Raw genomic sequence first — 25,561 nt, forward strand, 5'->3', positions numbered from 1 at the left:
CGTGAGTGAGTTCCGGGGCCTGCAACCCCTGTAGACCTGCTACACCTATGATTTTTGCACTAAAACATCCCGGAACCTACCCAGAACTCCCAGAACTTCAAACCAATTGCACCAACACATCCCATGACATCGTTCAAACTTGCTCAAAACTTCGGAACGCTCACAACAACATCAAATCACCAATTTAACATAGGATTCAAGCCTAAGAACTCCAAGAACTCTTAAATTATGCTTTCGATCAAAAGGTCTATCAAATCTCGTCCGAATGGCCTGAAATTTTGCACACACATCCCAAATGACACAATGAAGCTACTGCAACTCTCGGAATTCTATTTCGACCCCTATATCAAAATCTCGCCTATCAACCGGAATTTGCCGAAATATCAATTTCGCCAATTCAAGCCTAAATCTTTTCTACAACTCCAAAACCCATTCCGATCGCGCTCCTAGGTCACAAATCACCTTCCGAAGCTAACCGAACCATCAGAACTCACTTCCGAGCCTTCTATCACATAAGTCAACATCCGGTTGACTTTTCCAACTTAAGCCTTCTTAAAATAGACTAAGTGTCTCATTTCTTACCAAATCCTCTCCGAACTCGAACTAATTAACTCGATCACATAAAACACGGATAACGAAGCGTAAAGAAGATGAAATGGGGGAAACAGAGCGGTAACTCATGAGACGACTGACCGGGTCGTCACAATAGTAGACCGACTCACTAAGTCAGCTCACTTTTTGCCAGTCAAACGACCTACACGACACCCTAGTATGCAACATTATACATAAAAGAGATTGTTCGGTTGCATGGTTCTCCGTATCCATTATTTCTAACAGATATGCTCAATTTACTGCTCAGTTCTAGGAAAGTTTTCAGGAAGGTCTTGGTACCAGAGTTAATCTAAGTACGAACTTTCACCCCCAAATAGATGGGCAAGCCGAGAGGACAATCCAGAACCTAGAAGATATGTTACGAGCATGTGTCCTAGATTTTAAAGGAAATTGGGATGATCATCTGCCTTTGATTGAGTTCGCATATAATAACAGTTATCAGGCAAGTATCCAAATGGCCCCATTCGAGGCCCTATATGGGAGAAGGTATCATTCTCCTATAGGGTGGTTTGAGATAGGTGAAACGAAGCTTATTGGGCCAAATATAGTACAAGATGCCTTGAAGAAGGTGAAATTGATTCAAGACTGTCTTAAAACAACTCAAAGCCGACAAAAGTCATACACAGATATTAGACACCGCGATCTTGAGTTCAGAGAAGGTGATTATGTATTTTTAAAGGTGTCTCCAATGAAAGGAATTATTAGGTTTGGTATAAAAGGAACGCTTAGCCCAAGATATATAGGGTCTTATCCAATTCTTGAAAGGATTGGGCTTGTGGTGTATCGTCTAGCTTTACCTCCAGAGTTATCTGCAATGCATCCAGTTTTTCATGTGTCAATGCTGAACAATACTTTCATGACTTGAGTCATATAATTGATAGGCAAGATATAGAGTTTGATGATACTATGTCATTTGAGGAGGTCTTTGTAGCTATAATAGATAGGCATGTTCGTAGACTTCGAAACAAAAATGTTGTTTTTGTAAACGTAATGTGGAGTAACCATTCAGCTCAGGAAGCTACTTGGGAGCCAGAGGAAGCCACGAGAGAAAAATATCCTTATTTGTTCGAGATTTCAGGTATATAATTCATTTTATACTTTAAAATATTTAGATTGGGAGTTATAGGATAATTGTGCTTATAATGACGTAAAGTGGCTTTAGTGGGTATATCGGCATGCCTTCATAGTGTATGTTGTTGTATTAATTCGCTGGAGGTGCGAAATGTTATTGTTGGGTTGTTTGAACAGGTTGAATTTTTTTTGATAGCTCCAGTTATAGAGGTAACTCCGTCGAAATTCTTTTTTTTTTTTTTTTAACTTTGAGGTGTTAGTCAATTTTGGGGTGCTAAGGAATAAGTGAGAGTGACACAAAGGCTAGGTATTCTTTTAGATTCAAGGACGACCATGATATCGACGACGAATGTTCCTAAGCAAGGGAGAATGTAAAACCCCGTACATTTTTAGACTTTAAATGTTGATAATGGCGATATTAATGGCATGAATTAGATGCTCGACGGGTATAACGACCTATGCGGTCTAGATAAAGTGGTTGCAAATATGCCTATAGCACATGGTGATTAGAAGCGGGTTATATGATATATTAGTATTAAAAAAAGGAATTAAATAAAGTAATTGAAGCATGTTACTAACTTACTATGTATGTTTTATAAATTAGTAGTGGTGTGAAATGATAAATTGATAAAGACAAAAAAAAAAAAGATAAGAGAATGAAAATTTGACAAAAAGAGAATTGGACTAGTCACGTAGACTAAATATAGTCACGTGATATATATTGATTGGAATCGTAAAGAAAAGGCATTAGAATGAAACATTAATTGGCACGGGATTTAGAGTTACTCGTTTGGCAAAAGCTTAAAGGCAGCAAAGTTTTTCCTTTTGGTTGCTTGTGTTCTTTCCACCGACAAACGCACGGTAAGAAAATCCCTTCTTCCTTCTGGTTTTCTTTACTTCTTTCTTATTTAATTGTCTACTCTATTATTTAGATGGGTTATTGTAAATGCAAGGAGTTAGGGTTGAGTAGTACAGGGAGAAATTGATAATGAAGATTTAAATTGTGAAAAAGATGAAACCTTTGACTGGGTATTATACTGTATTGTTGATAATGTTGTTAAGGAGGATTGTACCTACTGTATTGTAAAAGAGTGAAATGGATAAGTTTTGTTCCTATGTAATAGAGGAAAAACACACAAATTAGAGGATTTGAACCAATGTCCCTAAATTAATGGGAATAAAGTTGCAAGCTTTAAGCAAGTATTTGTGTAAGTTGAACTGGTTTATCATGTAGATGGTGAAATTGGGGTCCGGGATTGCTTGAAGGAGGTGTGAAGTGAAAGTTAAGCTTGTCGTCTTGGAGGTGAGTTAAGGCGTATTGTCCTAGTAGAAAATTTTATTAGAACCCACGTGCTCCATGTGTTTGATAAATCTAAGCCATGCCTCCTTGTGATTCAGTATTCAGTTTGCGTCATTCTTATTTACTATGACTTTATATGTGATAGAGTTACATGTTTATGCGTATTTATATGCCTTTGTTGGTGATATTTACATTTAGTGATGTATTCATTTCCAGTATTTCTTTATGCATTAATGTGATCACACTGAAGGGAGAGCTAGCTGACCTTCCCTTGCGTGAGTGCCACAAGGCTAGGGTTAGATATCTCACGCTCATAGGGGCTATTGTTTGCTGGGGAGATATGCCGACATTCTCCCGTGTGTGTTGCTAGATCTCACGTACGGATGGCCACTATGTGTAACTCAGTTTCTATTACAATCTAGTTATTACCTTACGGTTCCACTTTTAGCTATGTACTTGCAGAATCATCCTACAATTTTAGACTTCTGTTTGTTGTCAATTTTCAGCTCTTATACTGCTTACATGCTTTCTATGGACGTATTTCTTTCTTGTTATGTTTAACCTAGAAGGTCTAGCTCCGCCTTCTAGGAGGTTGCCCGTGAGACTTGCCGGGTATCCCATTATAATACTTAGCATGCGAGGGCCTGCTTCTTTTCTTGTCTTGGATGCAGATACTACTAGTCACGTTACATGCACTAAAGGATAAGACTAGCTTTCAGCCCAAGTATTTTCCCGCTTCTCTTCTCGGTGGGAACTCAGACTTAGTATTTATTTATATTTTCTTAGAATGCGGGGTATACCCCAAAGACATATATTCTCAGTACTCGTAGAGGCTCGTGACTTAGTCTAGTGGATCTTAATACAAACTTTTTTACTCTCAGTTAGGTATTTTATTGAGGTTTATGACTTAGCTCTTAGTTTGAACTTAGTTTTGTTTTTATTAATAATTATGTCATGGCATCATTTTGGGTTACTTTAGTTATCATGATCCTTAGTATAAATTTGTTAAGGGTTCATTCGATAGGTTGTATAGGTCGGGTGCCAATCACATCCTACCTTAGATTTTTTTTTTTTTTTTGGGGGGGGGGGGAGGGGTGAAACATCTACTCTTCACAGCAGAAACATGAGAACTTTTGCCTTTAGAGAATCTATTCTTCCTTTCCAACAAAATGTTCCATGTGATGCAGAGACGGATAGTTTTCCAGATCTTCGTTCTTTTGCCCACTTTCTGACTTTGCCAACTTACTATTATAGCTCGTACATTATGAGGCATGACCCCTGTCACACCTCCTTTTTATACACCCGAGAGGGTATATAAGGGAGTTTTTCCAATTAAAGTGATATTATTCGAAATGAGATTATTTATTTAATCAGAGTCGCCACTTGGGATAGTTTATTTGATGTCCTAAGTCACCGGTTTATTTGTCCCAAATCGAGGAAATTCGACTTTCCTATTGAAGTCTGCGAACCAGAAATTCTAAGTAAGGAATTTTGTTAACCCGGGAGAAGGTGTTAGGCATTCCTGGGTTCCGTGGTTCTAGCACGGTCGCTTAAACTATTATAATTGGCGTATTATCTGATTTTAATACATGTTTTAGCCTATGGTACATTTTAACTTATTAACCGCTTTTTAATTATTTTAGAAAAATTCAACGTTATTTAAAACACGCCTTAAACCACGCCACATGAAATGCACCCGCGGTTCACGACACATTTTATTTAACGTTGTTGAGAATTGGAGTTGGGTCACATGAAATGCACACCCTAATTTAGATAAATAAAAGAAATTAATTTAAATAACGCGCCTAAAGCAACTACGAAATTTCGAATTTAAAACAAGGTTTGCGAGGGCCATGGAAAATTCAATTGATGGCACACCTTGATTTTAAAGAGTTAGTATTAATTATCCGAGGACCATGGGTTATCTAATCTTGCTTATGGCACACCTTGAATCTAATTTTAAAGGAGGTTTGAACTAATCTTTTGAGGGCCATAAATTATGTATTTGGCTAATACGGCACACCTCAAACTAATTAAAGGAGTCTAATTAATTAAAGACTAAAAGAATTTGAATTTATTCTAAACTAATGTTCAAACTAACTAAAATATTGAACTTGCGTTAAAAAGGAAAACAAGTGTGATTATTTGAAGATGGCTTGGGCCATCAACGACATGTTAAATGAGGAATTAGACTAGAGAGGCAGGCCCAAGCATGATAAAGCCTATAATTCCCATTTCAGGTGGCCTCAAGGTCTAGGCCCAAAGGAAGACCCAAATCTCTCGAAAATGAGGCTGGGGAACACAGGACTCGAGATCGAATCCCTGCAGCATAAAAAGGCATTTGAAATTCGAAGCTAACAAATAGGGCCTGATTAGCTTTTGACAAAACGCAACAGCCTTAAATCAATATTAACTTTAACACTACAATATGTAACCATCCATTACTTTTTATCAAAACCTAACATACATATTAAACATTGCATTGTTAAACATGATGAGTCCTAAATTCATATATTCTACAAAAGCAAACTTTGAATATGACCATAGAACTGCCAATTTTTAAACCACATTAACCATAGATTTGCTTGGGCCTAATGACTGCTGACTTGAACAACTAGTGGCCAAGCCCACAACCACAAACCAACATTCAAAGAGGTTCATATTCAGTATTCTCTAAGCAGACATCAACTTAGGCAGAGTTATTGGTTTTTTCAGAATATACATAGCATAACCATCAGGACTAATTCAAACCTTAGCTTCAACACATAAAACTGATGAATCAAGCAGTAGTATATCATCAGACTACTAATAATGAACTAGAAACTTACTCACATACATTTGAAACTACTAAAAACTAAATTGAGAGTATAAATTTATGATTACCAGACTACATAACCTTCATGACATTATACCAATTTTCAGCTAACATATAAACAAACTAACTAACAATTATTAAACTATAACGAGCTTACTAAAATCAAGCTCTTGGAATTCAAGCGCTAGAACACCATTTTTCATTTGATAACCATTATTTCCACTCCAAAAGGGTCCAAAAATGTACCTGGTTACAACAATAAAACAAAGAAAATAAGCTTGAAATGGGAGTAACAGCAGCAGAATATCAGCAGCAAAACACGAGTTAAACAACATCAATACTCAGTTTCTAAAAAACCATTTTAATCCCAGAATGAACCAGAGACTCTTGAAGGTTTCAAGTTTAAAAGAATGACAACAGACTTTAAACCAATTTTGAACCAAGAAGGCAAAAATTGTAGTATTCTTTTTAAAAGTGTTCTTTCAGCCGTTTCTAAATTATATCTTCTCTAAAATCTCCCTTGAAAATGAAGAAACCTGCCTTATATAGAGAAACTCTAGGGCAGCAGAAAATGGTTCAAGATTTTACCCATTGCCCCTTTTCAAATTTTTATTTTTGCAAGCTAATCCCCAATTTTAAATTTTGTTTGTTAAACTAGCCCCAACCCCACCTTCCAGGAAATTTCCAAATCAGTTACACAAGATTCTTTTGTCCAGAACCCCCAAACTACCCTTTAAGCTTATGTTATTTACCCTTGTAAACTAACATGGGTCAAGCTGAAACATAAACCCAAACCAAGAAAGAAAACCTGGGCTTACCCAGCCCAATAGAGTCAAACCAATCACAATGAAAGAGAGACGGGGCAGTGGGCTTTTGAGCAAAACCCCTGAATTTTTACTAATTTTAATTATCAAACAAAAACCAATGACTGACTTTCGGCCAAACTATGCAAAAGTGCATTAATAATCGAAACAAGTAATCAACATGAAAATAACAAGCCTAATGATTGCTTTTAATGAACTTTAAACCTAATCAGACAAGCATGATAAACCAATCTAAAACAAATGTTTGTGAACAGAAGTTAAGGATTGAAGAAAAAGGGTCGGGAAACAAAGAAAAGATATAGAAAGAAAGAAAAATACAAGGAACACCAGTGAACTTGATTAGAGAAAAGTGGAAGAAAAGGGAAAAGACGTAGAAGAAAAGAAAAAATCAACGAGATAGGTCAGAGGGGAAAAGCTAAAGAAGAAATACCTAGCACTTTGATTTTCGAAAACTTCGGCCAAACCGATTTGGACCAAAAATGAGTGTTAGCCGGGTTGTTCTTGTGAGAAAAACCGTCTAACACTCGTTTCAGGCCGAAACCCCTTCAATTCTTGGAGAAAAAGTATCCCAGACCTTTGCATGATGAGTCTGAGGTGAGGAAGGAATTAGGGTTCCGTCTTAAGATCTGAAATTAAAGAAAACGGTGGAAATTTTGGGAAATTGATGATGGCTTGGTGTTTGAGTATGGGGAGTGTATGGTGAATTTTTGGGAGGATTTGTAGGTCACCGCCGGCTGGAGATGGTGAAGAATTCAAAGGTGGCGGGTTAGGGTTCTAAGTTTGAAGGGGATGAGGGTGAACTGATTGAGTCCTAGGTTGTCTTTAGGGTGTTTGGATAGTTTTATGTAATTAGGTTGGAGCCCTAATGGCCGTTGGATGAAGGAAGATAAAGGGCACAGATTGATTTATTATTAAAGAACTCAAAACGGCGTAGTATCGGCTCTATACTATGTCGTTTGAAACGTCTGAAAGACCAACTGGTCTGGACCGGGTGAAGAGCGATTTGGGCCTGGATTTTGAACACTTTTGGGGAATTTAATCACTTGGGCTGATACAAATTGGCCCAAAATCAAAGTAATTCTTTTGATTCATTTCCTTTTCTTTTTCAAATTAAAATAAAACCTAAATTAACTTCTTAAAACTAATTTAGTTTACCAAAAATAAGCTAATTACCCTTCATAGTAATTACAAAAATTAATTAAGTCCTAAATTAAAAGAATTTAAAAATTAAAAAGTTAAAAATGCAAAGTGATTTTTTTTTTATTTTTTCATTTTTATAAACAATTAACTTACTATTTAACCTAAAAAATGTAAAATAAATCCTAAATGCAAATGCAAAGTATTTTTGTATTTTCAGGGATTAAATGAAATTAAGCATGCACAAAAAAATGCAAATAATTAAGAAAATTCTACAATAATTCCTAAAATGACAAATAATTAAAGGAAAAATATAATTCTTTCGGATTTTGTAGGAGTAATTCATGTGGGGCAAAAATCACGTGCTCAAAGCTGCCCCTCTTTTCTCGGAGACACGAAGAGTTTTCGGGCAAAGATAAAATGAGCAATTATGAGGGATTTTTGCCCATTTGAAACTCCATGAGAAATAATTTTGAAAGAGCCTGACCGAACCTTGCATCAGAGGTTGCCTATATATCCTTGGCTAAGGAATCAGGTCAGTGTAGTTCTGGAAATTTCGGTAGCTGGGACTACCAGGAAGCTGTGATTTCACTGTTGTTGCTGCTGCTACTGCTTGCTGAATTCTTTATTACACCAAAATGGAAAATAAAAAACTAAACTAACTAAGCCTATCAACTACGAGTTACAAGATTCCTATCTATAAATCTTTTGAAGCTTGATCTTGAGTCTTAAATGGTTCTTGCTGCAGACTCCGATCTGAATCTTGATGCTTGTCCGCTGTAGCTGCCAGTTCATTTTTCAGCTTTGGATCAAGGTGAGTCATGCAAAACTTGTGACTTCAATCATATTTTGAGCAGTCCGCATTTTTCATTTCTGCACTTTGAGTTCACTTCTTTTTTGCTCTTTTTCTTCTTTCTTTATTTCAGATTGAGACTCATTCTTTTGGTTGTCTCGAACCCTATACCTCGAGGTAAAACCTGCTCAGACACCAAAACAAACAAGCGAACAAAATTTTTTGCCCCAGTTTTCACTAGAAAAATTTCTTAAGTTATTTGTAATTAAAATCTAAACTATTTCTTTATTTAAAAGCAATAAAAATCAGGACTGTGTATCCTTGGGAAAGAGATTAGGGAGTGGAGCCCTATATCTATACTAAAAATCAACTAGGGAGTGGAGATCCTATGTTGGCAAAAGGCGACTAGGGAGTGAGGACCCTATGTCTAAAATAATCTCAACTAGGGAGTGGAGACCCTATGTTGGCAAAAGACGACTAGGGAGTGGAGACCCTATGTCTAAAATAATCTTAACTAGGGAATGGAGACCCTATGTTGGCAAAAGACGACTAGGGAGTGGAGACCATATGTCTAAAATAAATCTCAACTAGGGAGTAGAGACCCTATGTTGGAAAAAGGCGACTAGGGAATGGAGACCCTATGTCTAAAATAAATCTCAACTAGGGATTGAAGACCCTATGTTGGCAAAAGGAGACCCTATGTCTAAAATAAATCTCAACTAGGGATTGGAGACCCTATGTTGGCAAAAAGCGACTAGGTAGTGGAGACCCTATGTCTAAAATAAATCTTAACTAGGGATTGGAGACCCTATGTTGGCAAAAGGCGACTAGGGAGTGGAGACCCTATGTCTAAACTAATCTCAACTAGGGAGTGGAGACCCTATGTTGGCAAAAGGCGATTAGGAAGTGGAGACCCTATGTCTAGAGTAAATCTCAACTAGGGATTGGAGACCCTATGTTGGCAAAAGGCGATTAGGGAGTGGAGACCCTATGTCTAAAATAATCTCAACTAGGGAGTGGAGACCCTATGTTGTCAAAAGGCGACTAGGGAATGGAGACCCTATGTCTAAAAATAAACTCAACTACGGAGTGGAGACCCTATGTTGGAAAAAGGCGACTAGGAACTGGAGACCCTATGTCAAAAATAATCTCAACTAGGGAGTGGAGACCCTATGTTTAAAATAAATTTCAACTATGGATTGGAGACCCTATGTTGGCAAAAGGCGACTAGGGAGTGGAGACCCTATGTCTAAAATAATCTCAACTAGGGATTGGAGACCCTATGTTGCCAAAAGGCGACTAGGGAGTGGAGACCCTATATCTAAAATAATCTCAACTAGGGAGTAGAGACCCTATGTTGGCAAAAGGCGACTAGGGAGTGGAGACCTTATGCCTAAAATAATCTCAACTAGGGGTTGGAGACCCTATGTTGGCAAAAAACGACTAGGGAGTGGAGACCGTATATCTAAAATAATCTCAACAAGGGAGTGGAGACCCTATGTTGGCTAAATGCGACTAGGGAGTGGTGACCCTATGTCTAAAATAAATCTCAATTAGAGATTGGAGATCCTATGTTGGCAAACGGCGAATAGGGAGTGGAGACCCTATGTCTAAAATAATCTCAACTAGGGAGTGGAGACCCTATGTTGGCAAAAGGCGACTAGGGAATGGAGATCCTATGTAGGAAAAGTGACTAGGGAGTGGAGACACTATGTCTAAAATAAAATCAACTAGGGAGTGGAAACCCTATGTTGGAAAAGCATAAATAGAGATTGGGGATCCTAGGCTACCATTTTTTGAGTTTTCTTCTTATCTCTTTTCTTTTTTTTTTGTTTCTTCCTTTATTTCATGGAATGAGCAAATACGGGAAAGAATTTAGAGGGGACTTCCCTTTTGGATTGATTATTGCTGCAAAGCTGTTTCTAGCCCTTGCGCAATTCTCTTTTTTTGGTTGCACCTGCTTCTTGCACGGTTGCTTTGGATTGCACCTGTTTCAACTTTTCAAACAAAGAACAATTGTTAGTTTGAAACAATGGTTGGTTTTGTGGCCTTGAATGTTTTTGATCACTTGATCTCGGCCCAACTTTTTTGTTGAGAACCTCTGCTGCTTGCTGGCTTTTCTGAAGATTGATCTCTCTCCTAAAACCGAGGAGCTCAACTTTCCAAAATTTCTCATAACGGTTCACCCGTATGGGGCTTTCGCCCTTTCATCTTATTCTGCCTCTATGGGCACTTGACTTTGGATTTCTTTCATTCTCACTAATTTTGACTTCAGAGCATCAGCCATCATGGCCAGTCGGGATCGACTTGATGCACCCGCTGAGGCTGGGTACTTTTCTTTGGACTTGGCTTTTATTACGCAGAACCCTGTAAAACTAATCTTGCCATCTTTTCTTTGTATTAGCTTCAGAACAGAGTTAGACCGAAAGGGATTCAAAGAAAAGTAAACAAAGGACAAGAAAGTGAATTTAAGGAGAAGTGTCCCTTTCAGGGAGGAAAGAAGGACTTATCTGGAGGGCATGCAGACTTCAATAGACATGACATGCTTCTTGGGCTGGATACCTGATCTGCACGACTATCCAACTTCTCATAAACCCATTGCGACCCGTGTTTTAAAACTGAGAAACCTTGCCAGGACTCTTTTAGTGCCAATGGTGGTGAGGGATTTCTTCTCTTCGATCAACGGCGCTCTTTGCGGGTTTTCGCCAATCGACCTCTCTCATTTCTCTTCTCACCGTCGCCTTATAGTGCTCTTTACGAGTTTTCACTAACAAGACTCTCTCATTTTCAATTTCTCTACTCACTGTCGACTTATGGTGCTCGTGGGTTTTCACCAATAAGACTCTTTCATTTTATTTCTCCCATCTTGATTGCATCGGATCCCAACAACTGCGTTCTCAAATTTTGGACACCTTTCACCGATTGATCGGAAGGACTTGAACAAGGTTTGGGTAAAAGGAATTTGGATCAAATTACAACTTTGGAACCGTTCAGGTGGGATTATCATTGAACCATTATAATATCTGCCCCAGTTTTACTTTTTAAGAAAAATTGTATTTTTGTTTTGGTGTGACTGAACCCCCAAAGAGAGGCTGCTTATGTATCCTTTCGGAATCAAGTCGAACGTAGTTTAGGGAAACATTTCATTTTTGTTGTTTTTCTTTTTCTTTTCTTTTGTTTTGATGATGATTATTTTTTTTTTTGCAAATGTCTTCAAGTTCCAAAGAGGACAATGAAAGAAGGTAACCAGCTCAAAGGGTTAGCAAAGGGTTGAAGTGTTTGGGGTAGCGAGAATGAAAGTCTTCGTCATCCCAATCGGATAATGTTGTTGCTGCAGAAGGATTAGACATAGTACCTTTTGATTACGTCTGCATTTACAGCTGTTTCGGGGTCATTTCCTCCGATGTCTCCCAGGTATAACGCCCCTTTTGGTAACAATTTCCTGATAATGTATGGGCCCTTCCAGTTAGGAGCGAACTTTCCTTTTGCTTCCTGATGGTGGGGGAGAATACGTCTCAAAACGAGTTGCCCCACTTCAAAGTTTCTAGGCTGCACTTTCTTGCTGTAGGCACGAGCTATTCTTTGTTGATACAACTGCCCGTGGCAGACTGCAGCCATTCGCTTTTCATTTATTAGGGTTAGCTTTTCTAGACGGGTTTTGACCCACTCACTGTCCTCAATTTCAGCTTCAACAATGATCCGAAGAGAAGGGATTTCAACTTCGGTGGGTATTACGGCTTCAGTGCCGTAAACCAATAGATATGGGGTTGCTCCGACTGATGTGTGCACAGTTGTGCGGTAGCCCAACAATGCAAATGGCAACTTTTCATGCCATTGTCTGAAACTTTGGATCATTTTTCTCAGAATCTTCTTAATGTTCTTGTTTGCTGCTTCGACAACACCATTGGCTTTAGGCCGATAAGGAGTAGAATCTCGATGCGTGATCTTAAACTGCTCACATATCTCCCCCATCAAGTGACTATTCAAGTTTGCAGCATTATCCATAATGATAGTTGCAGGAATACCAAAACGGCAGATGATATTGGAGTGCACGAAGTCTACTACTTCTTTCTTAGTGACAGATTTGAGAGTAATTGCTTCATCCCACTTCATGAAGTAGTCGATGGCGACCAATATGAATCTATGCCCATTTGAAGCTTTTGGCTCGATCGGCCCAATGACGTCCATACCACAGGCAACAAACGGCTACGGTGCTGACATGGGATGCAGTTCTATAGGGGCTGCATGAATCAGATCACCGTGCACCTGACACTGATGATATTTCCGGACAAAACTGAAGCAATCTTTTTCCATAGTCATCCAGTAATAGCCTGCTCGAAGGATTTTCTTTGCTAGGACGTATCCATTTATGTGGAGTCCATACACCCCTGCGTGCAATTCATGAATGATTCTTCCTGCCTCTTCGGCGTCAACACATCTTAACAAGTTGAGATCTGGAGTCCTTTTGTATAAAACCTCACCGCTCAAGAAGAAACTGCTTGCGAGCCGTCTAATGGTTCTCTTTTGTTGTCCACTGGCTTGCTCGGGATATTCTCTAGTTTTCAGAAATCTCTTGATATCATGATACCATGGTTAAGCATTCAGTTCTGCCTCAACCGTATTGCAATAACCGTGTTTTTCCCGGATTTGGATTTCCAACGGGTCAATGTGGGCATTGCCTGGGTATGGCAGCATCGAGGCCAAAGTAGCGAGCGTATCGGCTAACTCATTGTGAAAATGAGGAATGTACCTGAGCTCTACTGACTTGAACCGCCTGCTAAGATCTTCCACATGTTGCCTGTAGGGAATAAGCTTGACATCCTGGGTCTCCCATTCTCCCTGAGCTTGTCGGATAATCAAATTCGAATCTCCCATGATTAACAATTCTTCGACATCTTGGTCGATTGCCATGTTCATACCCATAATGCAGGCTTCATACTCGGTAGTGTTGTTTGTGCAGAAAAATCGAAACCGGGCTGTGGCTGGATAATGCTGACCAGTGAGTGAGATCAAGATTGCCCCAATTCCAACACCTTTTGCGTTCACAGTCCCATCGAAGAACATTTTCCAAGCATTGGTATCTTCTAATGTTATCTCAATTGAGTTCACCTCCTCATTCGGAAAGTAAGTACTTAGAGGTTGATATTCATCATCAACAGGGTTTTCAGCTAGGTGATCCGCTAAAGCATGGGCTTTCATTGTCGTGCGGGTGACATAGACTATGTCAAATTCAGTGAGCAGGATCTGCCATTTTGCTAACCTCCCTATAAGCATCGTCTTCTGGAGTATGTACTTCAAAGGGTCCAACCTGGTAATGAGATAAGTGGTGTAGGACAACAAGTAGTGCCTAAGCTTCTGAGCGACCCAAGTCAGCGCGCAACAAGTTCTTTCCAACAAAGTGTATTTGGCATCATAACTGGTAAACTTCTTGCTCAGATAGTAGATTGCCTGCTCTCTCTTTCCGGTCACATCATGTTGCCCGAGGACACAGCCGAAGGAATTTTCCAAGACTGTCAGATACAAGAACAGAGGCCCCCCGGTTCAGGTGGGACCAAGACTGGCGGGTTCGACAGATATTCTTTGATTTTGTCAAAGGCTTCTTGACACTCTTCCGTCCATTTAATCGCTGCATCTTTATTTAACAGCTTGAATATGGGTTCACATGTGGAAGTCAACTGAGCAATGAATCGACTAATGTAGTTCAACCTTCCCACCAGGCTCATTACCTCTTTCTTGGTTCTTGGAGGAGGCAAATCTCGAATAGACTATATCTTTGTTGGTTCTAACTCGATGCCCCTCCGACTGACTATAAATACCAAGAGTTTGCCATACGGAACCCCAATGCACATTTGGCCGGATTTAGCTTCAAATCATATTTACGCAGCCGCTCAAAGAATTTTCTCAGGTCCCGAACATAGTCGTCCTGGGTCCTGGATTTGATGATCACATCGTCCACATACACCTCAATTTCTTGGTGCATCATGTCGTGAAAAATGGCAGTCATGACCCTCATATAGGTCGCCCCGGCGTTCTTCAGACCAAAAGGCATGACCCTGTAACAGTAGGTGCCCCAGGGTGTGGTGAAAGCTGTCTTTTCCGTATCCTCTTCATCCATAAACACCTAGTGATATCCTGCATAACAATCCACGAAAGACTGTATCTCATGTTTGGCGTAGTTATCAACAAGGATATGGATGTTTGGCAAAGGAAAGTTGTCCTTGGGACTTGCTTTGTTCAGATCTCTATAATCCACACACACTCGAGTTTTCCCGTCTTGCTTTGGTACGGAAACTACATTAGCCAACCATGTGGTGTATCGGACCACTCGGATCACCCCCGCTTTCAACTATTTTGTGACCTCTTCTTTAATCTTATCACTGATATCATTTTTGAACTTTCTTGCTTTTGCTAGACAGGAGGATAATCGGGGTAGGTCGGCAACTTGTGGACCACCAAATCGACACTTAGTCCTGGCATGTCATCGTATGACCAAGCAAACACATCTTTGAATTCAAACAAAAGTTGAATCAATGCATCCCTGGTTTTTTCATCTGTTTGAATGCTTATCTTGGTTTCTTTGACTTCTTCAGAACTACCCAAATTAATCGGCTCGGTTTCATTTAAATTCGACATAGGTTTATTCTCAAATTGTTCCAATTCTCGATTTATTTCCCTAAAAGCCTCCTCTTTATCATATTCCAGTTCTTGATTCATTATTTCACAATTAGACAGCGTGTTTGGACCTGGGCATGAAATCCGCAAGCATGTCATGTTATTTAAAGCCGCATTATTACAACTGAAAGAAGAAATAAGAAAAAGTAACAAAAATCAGAAAGAATAAAGAGAGATGAACGATGAAATATTGATTTCATTTCATTGAATTTTGAAGATAACAAGGTTTACATTAGAAATTAAAGACAATAAACTAAAAGAAACATCCGAGTTACACCCTAAAATAACTCGTGATGCAGAAAAGGTGGCAAGACTGGACTATCGGGATTCCCGCCTGACTGGGAACGGAGTAGCCTTCCAATTTTGTAACTTGGCATCGGGCCCCATATACAGCACCTCATCGGTACTCGGCCTTCTCCCGGCTGAACCATGTGAGTTTAAAACATCTGCCTCATAGCCCCACATATTTCTTCAATTTCCTCGGCCGTGAGGGCCTCAACATCTTCTTCTTCATTGTACTTGGGCCTGACGAAGATTTCTAACAGATGCAGGATCGGCTGAGGCAAGACCCAACCATTGTTCTTTCGCTCATTTGCCCATGTTTCATCAGCTGGCATGTCTTGGAAACCCATACCAAAGAACTTCTCGCTAGCAGCCAGAGTGATAGGATCTACGATTCCTTGCAATGACGTCTCGTGCCCCTTCCCGGGTTTATAACCATGCCTGATCATTTTCTTGGCAACCATAATTGACGCATTTGAGAGAAAGGGTTGAGAACAAGGGCTTCGTTTTTCACATTGGTCTGTGACCACAACCTCAAAAGCTTGATAGATTATATGTTCACTTCCTTCCCTAGCTTTGAGACATGGGACTGACGGGTCCCAGTAAATTGAATGCTCGTCCTCTCCATGGACTACAATCTCCTGATCTTCATATTCAAATTTCACCATCTGGTGGAGAGTGGAAGGTATATCCCCTGCTGCGTGAATCCAAGGTCTTCCCAAGAGGAAATTGTAGGAAGTATCTATGTCTAGGACCTGAAAGGTCACCTCAAAATACACAGGACCAATAGTCAAGATCAAATTGATCTCACCTATGGTGTCTCTTTTGATACCATCAAAGACACGCACACAGACGTTGTTAGGCCTGATTCTCTCAATCCCAATCTTCATTCTTTGCAACGTTGAGAGAGGGCAGATATCAACTCTGAACCCGCCATCTAGCATGACTCTCTTTACATAGTACCCCTCACATTTAACTATCAGATGGAGGGCTTTGTTATGGGCGGCCACTTCCGGGGGTAAATCATTCTTGTTGAAGGAGATCTGATTGATTGCGAAGAATCTTTCTGCCATCCTTTCCAGTTGCTCCACAGTGGTTTCAATTGGGACATAGGCTTCATTGAGGGTTTTTATCAACACCTTCTGATGCTCGGTTGAATTCATTAACAAATACAACAAAGAGACCTGAGTAGGAGACTTTCGGAGTTGGTCAATTATCTCATAGTCTGCAGCTTTCATTTTCCTAAAGAACTCTTCTGCTTCTTCAGCACTAACTGGCTTCTTGAGTGGGAAATGCTTCTTCGTGGTTTTATTCACTTCCTCCAGATTGAGGTATTTCTCCATCGGGTTAGTTTCATTTGCTTATCCCAGGACTTCTTTTCCTTTGTAGGTTACTACCGCGTTGTTTTAATTCCATAGGACGGCAGTAGGATCCGTCATGGGCCTCTGCGGTGCGCGGCCAATAACTACGGGCTCATTCTGCCTTGGTGAAATTATTGGCCCCCGCACAACATAGGTCCCTTTAGGCACATACATTTTAGATCCCTTGTTCAGCTCAAACTTTCTTGGAGGGCTCAATGTTACTTGTCCTTTCCTGTGACCTCAGGGAACATAGAGAACGACATCTTTCGAGGGTACTAGCTCAGCTTTGGTTTCCACTGCCTTTTCTGTATTTTGAGGGGTGGGTTTACTCTTCTTCTCCCCCTTGTCTTGTTTTACGATAGCCTTTGGCTTCTTTTCAACATCATCGATTGCAATTATGGCTTTCAAAGCAGGATCGATCTCTTTATCTTCGCAAATCATTCCAATAACCGGTTCGTTGTTGTGAGCCAGTAATGGATTGTTGGTCACATTGGGAATGTCTTCGTCCTTTAGCACTATCTGCTTTTGTTTTATGAGATTTTCAACGGCCCTTTTCAGGGTCCAACAGTCGTCTGTATCATGCCCTTCTGCTCCCGAATGGTAAGCACATCGAGTACCGTCTATGTAGGTGGACGACTCTGGGTTTTTCCTGGTCTAGGGTACGGGCTGCAACAGACCCATCTGGACAAGTTTGGGGAAAAGGCTGGAATATGACTCACCAATGGGCATGAAGTTTGCCATCCTGGGTGGTTCCCGGGCATGGGCATTGTAGGGGAAGTTATTCTGTGGAGGTCGGGGATTATACTGAGCTTGGTGAGGAGGTTGATTTCTGGGAAATGGAGCTCAGTTTTGATTGAATTGTTGTTATGGCCTAACGAAGGGATGGACATTCATCACTGCGTATGGTTGAGGAACCATAGCATGGTCCACATTATAATAGGGATAGTAATGTTGTGGGGTTCTTGCTGGGAAGTAAGGTCTGGGTGGACGGGGTTTTCTTACACTTGAAGTTGCCATTGCCACTTCTTCCTTCTTCTTTCGGTTTGCTACACCTCTAGACCCGCCTTGAATTGCTTGGGAGGTAGCCCTTATAGAAGATTGACTCAATATGTGCCCCATTTTTAGACCATTCTCGACCATTTCACCAATTTTGATGGCCTCGGCAAATGGTTTCCCCATCGCGGACATCATATTCTGAAAATAATCAGCCTCTTGGGCTTGAAGAAAAACACTAACCATCTTTGTTTCATCCATTGGAGGCTTGACTCTGGCCTCTTGTTTGTGCCATTTGACAGCATACTCTCGTTAGCTTTCCGAGGACTTCTTCTTGAGATTCGACAACGAATTCTTGTCAGGGCTATGTCGATGTTATACTGAAACTGCCAGACAAAATCCTGAGCTAGGTCATCCCAAATATGCCAACGAGATATATCCTAATCCATGTACCATTCAGAAGCAATGCCGACCAGGCTCTCTCTAAAATAAGCCATGAGAGGCTCCTCTTTTCCACCTGCTCCCCGCAATTGGTTGCAGTACCTCTTGAGGTGGGCTATGGGATCCCCATGCCTGTCATACTTTTCAAACTTCGGGGTTTTGAAACCCAAAGGTAAGTGCACGTGTGGTAACATACACAGATAAGCGTAGGATACACTCTTTTGCCCGCTCAAACCCTGTATATTTTTGAGACTCTGCTCCATGCTCCTCATTTTTTGGGTAATCTCCTCTTGTTCAGGGTTCTTTGTGGTTTTCTCCTGTCCCGCGGTAAACTCATACCGGGGTGGCTAAGGGTAAGCATTGGTAGTGAACTGGGTAGGTTCCGATGGGAAGGATGGTACTTGGAAGGTGAAAGATGATGGATCAAAACTAGGCCTGGGCAAAGTGGGTTGTGCCGTGGCCGAACAAGGTGGTGTAGTGAATATGTTGGAGGCTGCGCCTGAAATCAACACCTAGGGGCGAACCTCAAAAGGTGTTCCAGCAAAGTGGGCTGAGATGGTAGGATATCCAAGTGAGGTGTTCGGATAATTTATTGGGACATTGGAAGTCCCACTTGCCCTGGGAAGTAACTCAGGGAATCCAGGTATCGCACTCGGTGGCTCTCTGCCATTGGACCAGGCGACCCACATTTCCATCATGCAGAGACGCATAATTTTGTTTTCCACAGCAGTTGCTGACTCGGAATTTGGTATGGATGAGATCGGGCTATCCTCCAAGATAGGAACTGTTGGTAGATGACTTTCCGACAACATTTCTACAGTTCCTTTTGATCTTGTAAAGTACAGATGTGAAGCCAGATTACCACAAAACTAACCACCTTAATATAGAACCTATTTGATAGCCAACACAACAAACCGGTTAGTGTGAGACAATTAACACATAGGTAATCGCACGTTGGGGGGTGTGATGCACCTATACAGTTAAGTGTGTTTTCTATATGTTTTGCAACGGTTGCATGTTTCATCCAGGCTTTTGTTTATCTCCCCAATTTTCTCTCTTACTCTTTTTTGCGCTCTTATTTTCTCTCTTGTTCTTATTCTCTTTTCCTTGTTTTCTCTCTTTTCTTTTCGGTTTTGGCTTTCTCTTTTTTCATAATTTCTCTTTTACTTGAGCTATTTACAAAATCATGACTGGATCCGATGAGGATTGCCTGCGTATCACGATGCCGCGTAAATCAGATCATCACGTAGTTTAAGAAATAAATGCAAAATAAAATATTTTTGTTTTTTTTTTCTTTTCAAACTTTCATTAAAACAAAACCTTTAATTTTCTCTATTACAAAGACTCGATCCTACATACTTGAGAATTGAAAACTACAACAGACTCAAAACAGACTTTAGGGAATGAAAATATAGACTCGAAAAAAGAAAACATAATCAGGAGTACATTAGTGCCTCCAATCCTGTCCTAGGAACACCAATTGGTCTTGCTTCGGGCCTACGTGCCATGTCATCCTAGAGGCAATAGTGATCATCCATTATCTGGCGAACAGAGATCATTAATGTGGAGAAGAACATGGACCTGGTCATGTCCTCAAACTCGTTGCATTTCATCACGATGTAGTCGGCGATTCTTCTAACCCTTTCCCTGATGATGCCCTTTTCTTGCAACAAACGCCTAATCTGCTGAGATCTAGCCTCCAACACCTGAGTGGCAGTATGATTCTGTTCTTGCAAATGCTGTAGGTTTCCCTCTAGCTGTGCCATCAAAGCGTAGCAATGTTCTCTCTCGGCTTTGAAGCTCTTGGGCTTCTTGGCCATCTCATTCTCGAGGGTGGTTAGCTTTTTCTTCAAATTTGTGACTTCTCCATCGTATTTCCTTTTTAGTTGTCGAACAAACTTTGTCCGCCCCTCAGCATTCTTTGCTAACTATGCTCTAGCTCTTTCCAAACTGCCTTCGGAGTTTTCTAGATCATTCCCGTACTCACATATTTTATTCCTAAGGCCATTAATGAGTTTTTCATCTGCTCAGCTTCTTTCCGGATTCTTGGCAGCTATCTTCATCCTTTGGATCTAGGCCTAGAGGATTTCATTTTCTTGGGCTAATTTTTACTTCTCGCCCTCATCTGCAGCGGTTTGCACCACACTATCGAACTTGAGGTCTCTGATCTGTCCTTCTAACCTGCTTATGGTGGCCCAATATTTATTTTCTTTTGCCAACCACTCCCACTATTCTTGTGATGCTTCGACAAACTCTTGGAGGTGGGGTCTTTTAGCTGGCCTTCCAAACTCAACTTTCCCTTTGTACCGAGCGAGGTAACTGGGCAAGACATCACCTTTGGATAGATCACGCACTCGGGTATTTGCTGTTAGATATTGGCATTCACTCCAAATCTAGCGAACTACTGTTTCGTGAAACTGTCCATCAGAATGGATCTCGACCACGTGGAGGCTAAGGTCTTCATCCTTGGGCACTATTTGACATCTCCCTAGCTGTCTCAAAACCCGGTATGGGGCATAAGGCTGGATACTTCTGAGACCCATCAAGAGGAAGTGAGGACCGGTAGCTGGCATGTATATGATTTCATCAACAGGAAGCCAACTGAACGTCCGTTCTATTTGATTTGCAGTGACGGAGGGAGACAAGATATCCTTCTGGCATGTTAAACCCATCGACCCTTGTATAAAACTCCCCTATGCAGCTTTTTTCTGTTGACCCATAGTCATGTATTGAGGACGATGACATAGATGTTCAATCATCCACATTTGTAGCAGCAAGTTGCACCCTTCAAAAAAGTCTCTTACGGCTTTGCAGGTTGTGAGAGCTCGGAAGATTTCAGACACTATCATGGGTGCAAGTGTGCTTTTGGCCTGAGTAAGCAAAGTGTTGACGACCCCAGCTATCTGTACATCGATATTCCCATTTTCCTGGGGAACACTAGAAGACCCAAAAATACCACCATGAAAGCGAAGCACCTGTGTTCTTCCCATTTTAGTTGGTTCCTTTTGCTGTAAATTCTGCTTTCTGGATTGTTGAAACCCCCTATGTGTCTATATCGCTGGTATATGAACTGTGGAGTGGAAAACCCAGCTGCCAAATCTGGGTATTATACCCCTCTGCTTATCTTTAGCAAATCAAGAAACTTGTGTGGAGTGACAACTCTCGGAGCGACCAAACACTTGTGTCTCAAAGCTTCAGTGCTCCCAATATACCCAACTATCTCTTCCAAAATGGGTGTGAGTTCAAAATCCGAGAAATGAAACACGTTGTGAGCTGGATCCCAAAACATAACCAGTGCCTTTATTATGTCTCCTCTAGGCCTGATCTTCAATAACCTAGTGAGACCCCCCAAGTAGAGGTTGACCACATCTTGTCCTGATTTACCCAGATCTTCCCACCACATATACACTTCCAAATGAATCTTGGTCATGACCGTCATTGGCAAGTTTTGATTCGTGCTCATTCTGCACATTTAAATTAAGGTGATTGGTTTAAAACAGAGCGAATTTTACAAAAGAGGTCAATTTTGCGAACATTTAAATAACGCGGTTACTTTTGCAAATATGGTCCTTTAGCACTTCGAAAGGGAAGATTTTAGGGCTGTGCTTGCTAGGTAGCCAAAATTTTAAAAAAGGGCAATAGGTGATTATTCTTGCGAAAACAGCCTTCCGGCGTCCTTTTGGGGACATTTTGGGCTATTTAGGCAAGAACAATACTACCTAATTTATTTAAGACAGAATAACAACATTTCAAATTTCTTTTTTGTTTTTTGGATTATTTTGCAAAAATGGAGTTGGACCCGATGTGGGTTGCCTACGTATCCTACATCCAGTGAGAATCAAACTTGCGTAGTTCAGTCAGTTTTGACATAATAAAATAGAGAAAAGACATGAAACTTTTGAAACCAAATTCTTTTTCTTTTTTTTTTCAAAATTGCGGCAGAGTTTCGGCATATTTTGGACACCAGGTTTTTTCAAAGGCGGGTAATCAATTCTCTCATACCTCAATTTTATTTTTCCCAATTCTTTCCCTATTCTAGCAACCGGTCAACATGCAAACCGAAGCAAATAATTGCACAAGTAGCACGTAAAATATGCATTAAGATGGCCTTTGATTCTGGGGTCCACCTGTCCTAGACGGACTCAACCCCTGTGTTGAGTCCCCAAAGTCAAATGCACATGATGCAAAAAACCTTCCTACTAGGGATCCGGCATGAGGCTGAGTTATTCTAAGTTTAAAACCTGGGCATATTGTTCTATACTTGTGTACCCAAGCGGACAACTCGAGCTGAGGGGAGGCTACGTACCGGGAACTAAAAGGCCATACGGCTTTGTAACTTGTCTGAGCCTCTTTCTTATTTCAAGGTATGACACTAATAGAAAGGAGAGTCACGCCAGCGTACGCATCCCTGAATATGAGAAGAGAAGGGTTTCGTAATAGTTTATATACAATTCAAATAATATCAAAGCGGTAAAAAGCGACAGTGCTGCAAGCTCCGATGGTCAGTATAAATCTCACAAGGCACAACGTATAAGTAATGGCGCCAAATCTTCAGGGCGTGAACAATGGCAGCTAACTCAAGGTCGTGAACATGGTAGTTCTTCTCATGTATCTTCAACTGTCTGGACGCGTAGGCAATCACCCTACCATCCTGCATCAACACCACTCTGAGGCCAACCCTCGAGGCATCACAATAGACTGTATAAGACCCCGAACCTGTAGGCAGTATCAAAATTGGGGTTGTGGTCAAGGATGTCTTGAGCTTCTGAAAGCTCGCCTCACACTCCTCCGTCCACTGAAATGGAGCACCCTTCTGGGTCAACCTGGTCATAGGGGCTGCAATCGATGAAAACCCCTCTACAAAACGACGATAGTAGCCAGCCAAACCAAGGAAACTGCGGATCTCGGGAGCTGAGGATGGTCTGGGCCAACTCTGCACGGCCTCTATCTTCTTCGGATCCACCTGAATACCTTCACTCGATATCACGTGGCCTAAGAATGCCACTGAATCCAACCAAAACTCACATTTCGAGAACTTATCATATAACTTCTTCTCTCTCAGAGTTTGAAGCACAGTTCCCAGGTGCTGCTCATGATCTTCCCGACTCCGGGAATACACCAGAATATCATCAATAAAGACAATGACGAACGAGTCAAGATATGGCCGGAACACACTGTGCATCAAATGCATAAAGGCTGCTGGGGCGTTGGTCAGCCCAAATGACATAACAAGGAACTCGTAATGGCCATACCGAGTCCTGAAAGCAGTCTTCGGGATATCTGGTTCCCGAATCTTCAACTGATGGTAACCTGAGCGCAAATCAATCTTAGAAAACACCCGTGCGCCCTGAAGCTGGTCAAACAGATCATCAATACGAGGTAAAGGATAACGGTTCTTAACTGTAACTTTGTTCAATTGGCGATAATCAATACACATACGCATAGAACCATCCTTTTTCTTCACAAACAAGACAGGAGCACCCCAAGGCGATACACTGGGCCGAATAAAACCCTTATCAAGCAATTCTTGTAACTGATCCTTCAACTCCTTCAACTCAGGAGGAGCCATACGATATGGGGGAATAGAAATGGACTGAGTGTCCGGCAACAGATCAATGCCAAAATCAATATCTTTATCAGGCGGCATGCCTGGAAGATCAGCTGGAAACACATCGGGAAAATCCCGTACTACTGGAACTGAATCAACTGAAGGAGTATCAATACTGATGTCTCTCACATAAGCTAAATATGCGGCACACCCCTTTTCAACCATACACTGAGCTTTAAGAAAAGAGATAACTCTACTGGGAGTGTGATCTAAAGTATCACTCCACTCAACACGCGGAATACCTGGCATAGCCAGCGTCACGATCTTGGCGTGACAATCAAGAATAGCATAATGGGGCGACAACCAGTCCATGCCCAGAATAATATCAAAATCAACCATGTTGAGTAACAATAGATCTGCTCTGGTCTCAAAACCACGAATAGTAACCAAGCATGACCAATAAACGCGGTCCACAACAAGAGAATCTCCCACAAGAGTAGAAACATAAACAGGAGAACTCAAGGAATCTCGGGCTACACCCAAATACAGAGCAAAATAAGAAGACACATAAGAATAAGTGGAACCTGGATCGAATAGAACCGATGCATCTCTGTGACAAACCAGTATAATACCTGTGATGACGGAATCGGAGGCAACAGCCTCGGTACGAGCAGGAATGGCATAATATCTGGCCTGGCCTCCCCCTCTAGGGCGACCTCTACCTCCCCGACCTCCACCTCTAGCTGGCTGAGTAGGTGGGGTAGCAATTGGAGCTGTAACCATAGCCTGAGAACTCTGCGGGGCACGCTGTGGCTGAGAAGACTGTGGAGGTGCACCCCTCCCAAGTCTAGGGCACTCCCTAACCAAGTGGCATGTGTCACCACACTCGAAACAAGCTCTGGGAGGACGTGGTGGCTGTGACTGGCTAGGGACAGGTCTGCTAGACTGACCTCTGAAAGCACCCCGCGCAGGAGGCACGCTAGAAACTGGAGGTGCATAATATGGCTCCTGAGATCTGGGAGGAGTTGGAGCATTGCAAGCTGCTGGAAGAGCTGAATGAACAGGGCGACTCATATAGCCCCTACCATGACGACCTGCAACTGGGGTACGGGCACCAGAATAATGGCCCGACTTACGAGACCTCTTGGCCTCCCTCTCCTCTCTCTCCCTAGCATGCATACCCTTAATCCTCCTAGCAATGCTCACCACCTGCTGATAAGAAATGTCCATCTCCAACTCACGAGCCATGCTAGATCTGATGGGAGGAATAAGCCCCTCAATAAACCCGCGAACCCTCTCGCGGACAGTAGCAACCAAGGCTGGTGCATGCCTAGCCAATCTGGTGTAACAGATAACATACTCTGAAATAGTCATAGCTCCCTGGCGCAAATGCTCAAACTCTGCGCGCCATGAGTCCCTGAGGCTCTGAGGAACGAACTCTCTCAAGAACATATCTGAGAACTGGGTCCAAGTCAGTGAAGCAGCCTCGTCTGGACTGTCTAACTCATAGGTGCGCCACCACTTATAGGCGGCTCCCCGAAGTTGGAAAGCAGTGAAGGAAACCCCGCTCGATCCGGTAATACCCATAGTGCGAAGAATACGGTGGCAATCCTCCAGAAATCCCAAGGTATCATTTGTCACTAGTCCACTGAAAACCGGAGGATCATACTTCTTGAACCTCTCGAGTCTCCGTTGCTAATCCTCAGAAGCAG

General features: G+C 41.5%; 1 protein-coding gene across 1 annotated transcript; it reads right to left on the bottom strand.

The window, feature by feature from the left end:
- Window positions 1–14,960: 14,960 nt before the first annotated feature.
- On the bottom strand, window positions 14,961–16,849 carry LOC138883656 (uncharacterized). Its single transcript, XM_070164353.1, has 2 exons — window positions 15,669–16,849; window positions 14,961–15,348 (listed from the first exon to the last, which is right to left on the bottom strand). The coding sequence occupies exons 1-2, from the start codon at window positions 16,847–16,849 to the stop codon at window positions 14,961–14,963; spliced, it is 1,569 nt and encodes a 522-aa protein (XP_070020454.1).
- Between the last annotated feature and the right edge of the window lie 8,712 nt (window positions 16,850–25,561).

This window comes from Nicotiana sylvestris, chromosome 12 (genome assembly GCF_000393655.2).
Source record: "Nicotiana sylvestris chromosome 12, ASM39365v2, whole genome shotgun sequence".
Taxonomy (NCBI): Eukaryota; Viridiplantae; Streptophyta; class Magnoliopsida; order Solanales; family Solanaceae; genus Nicotiana; species Nicotiana sylvestris.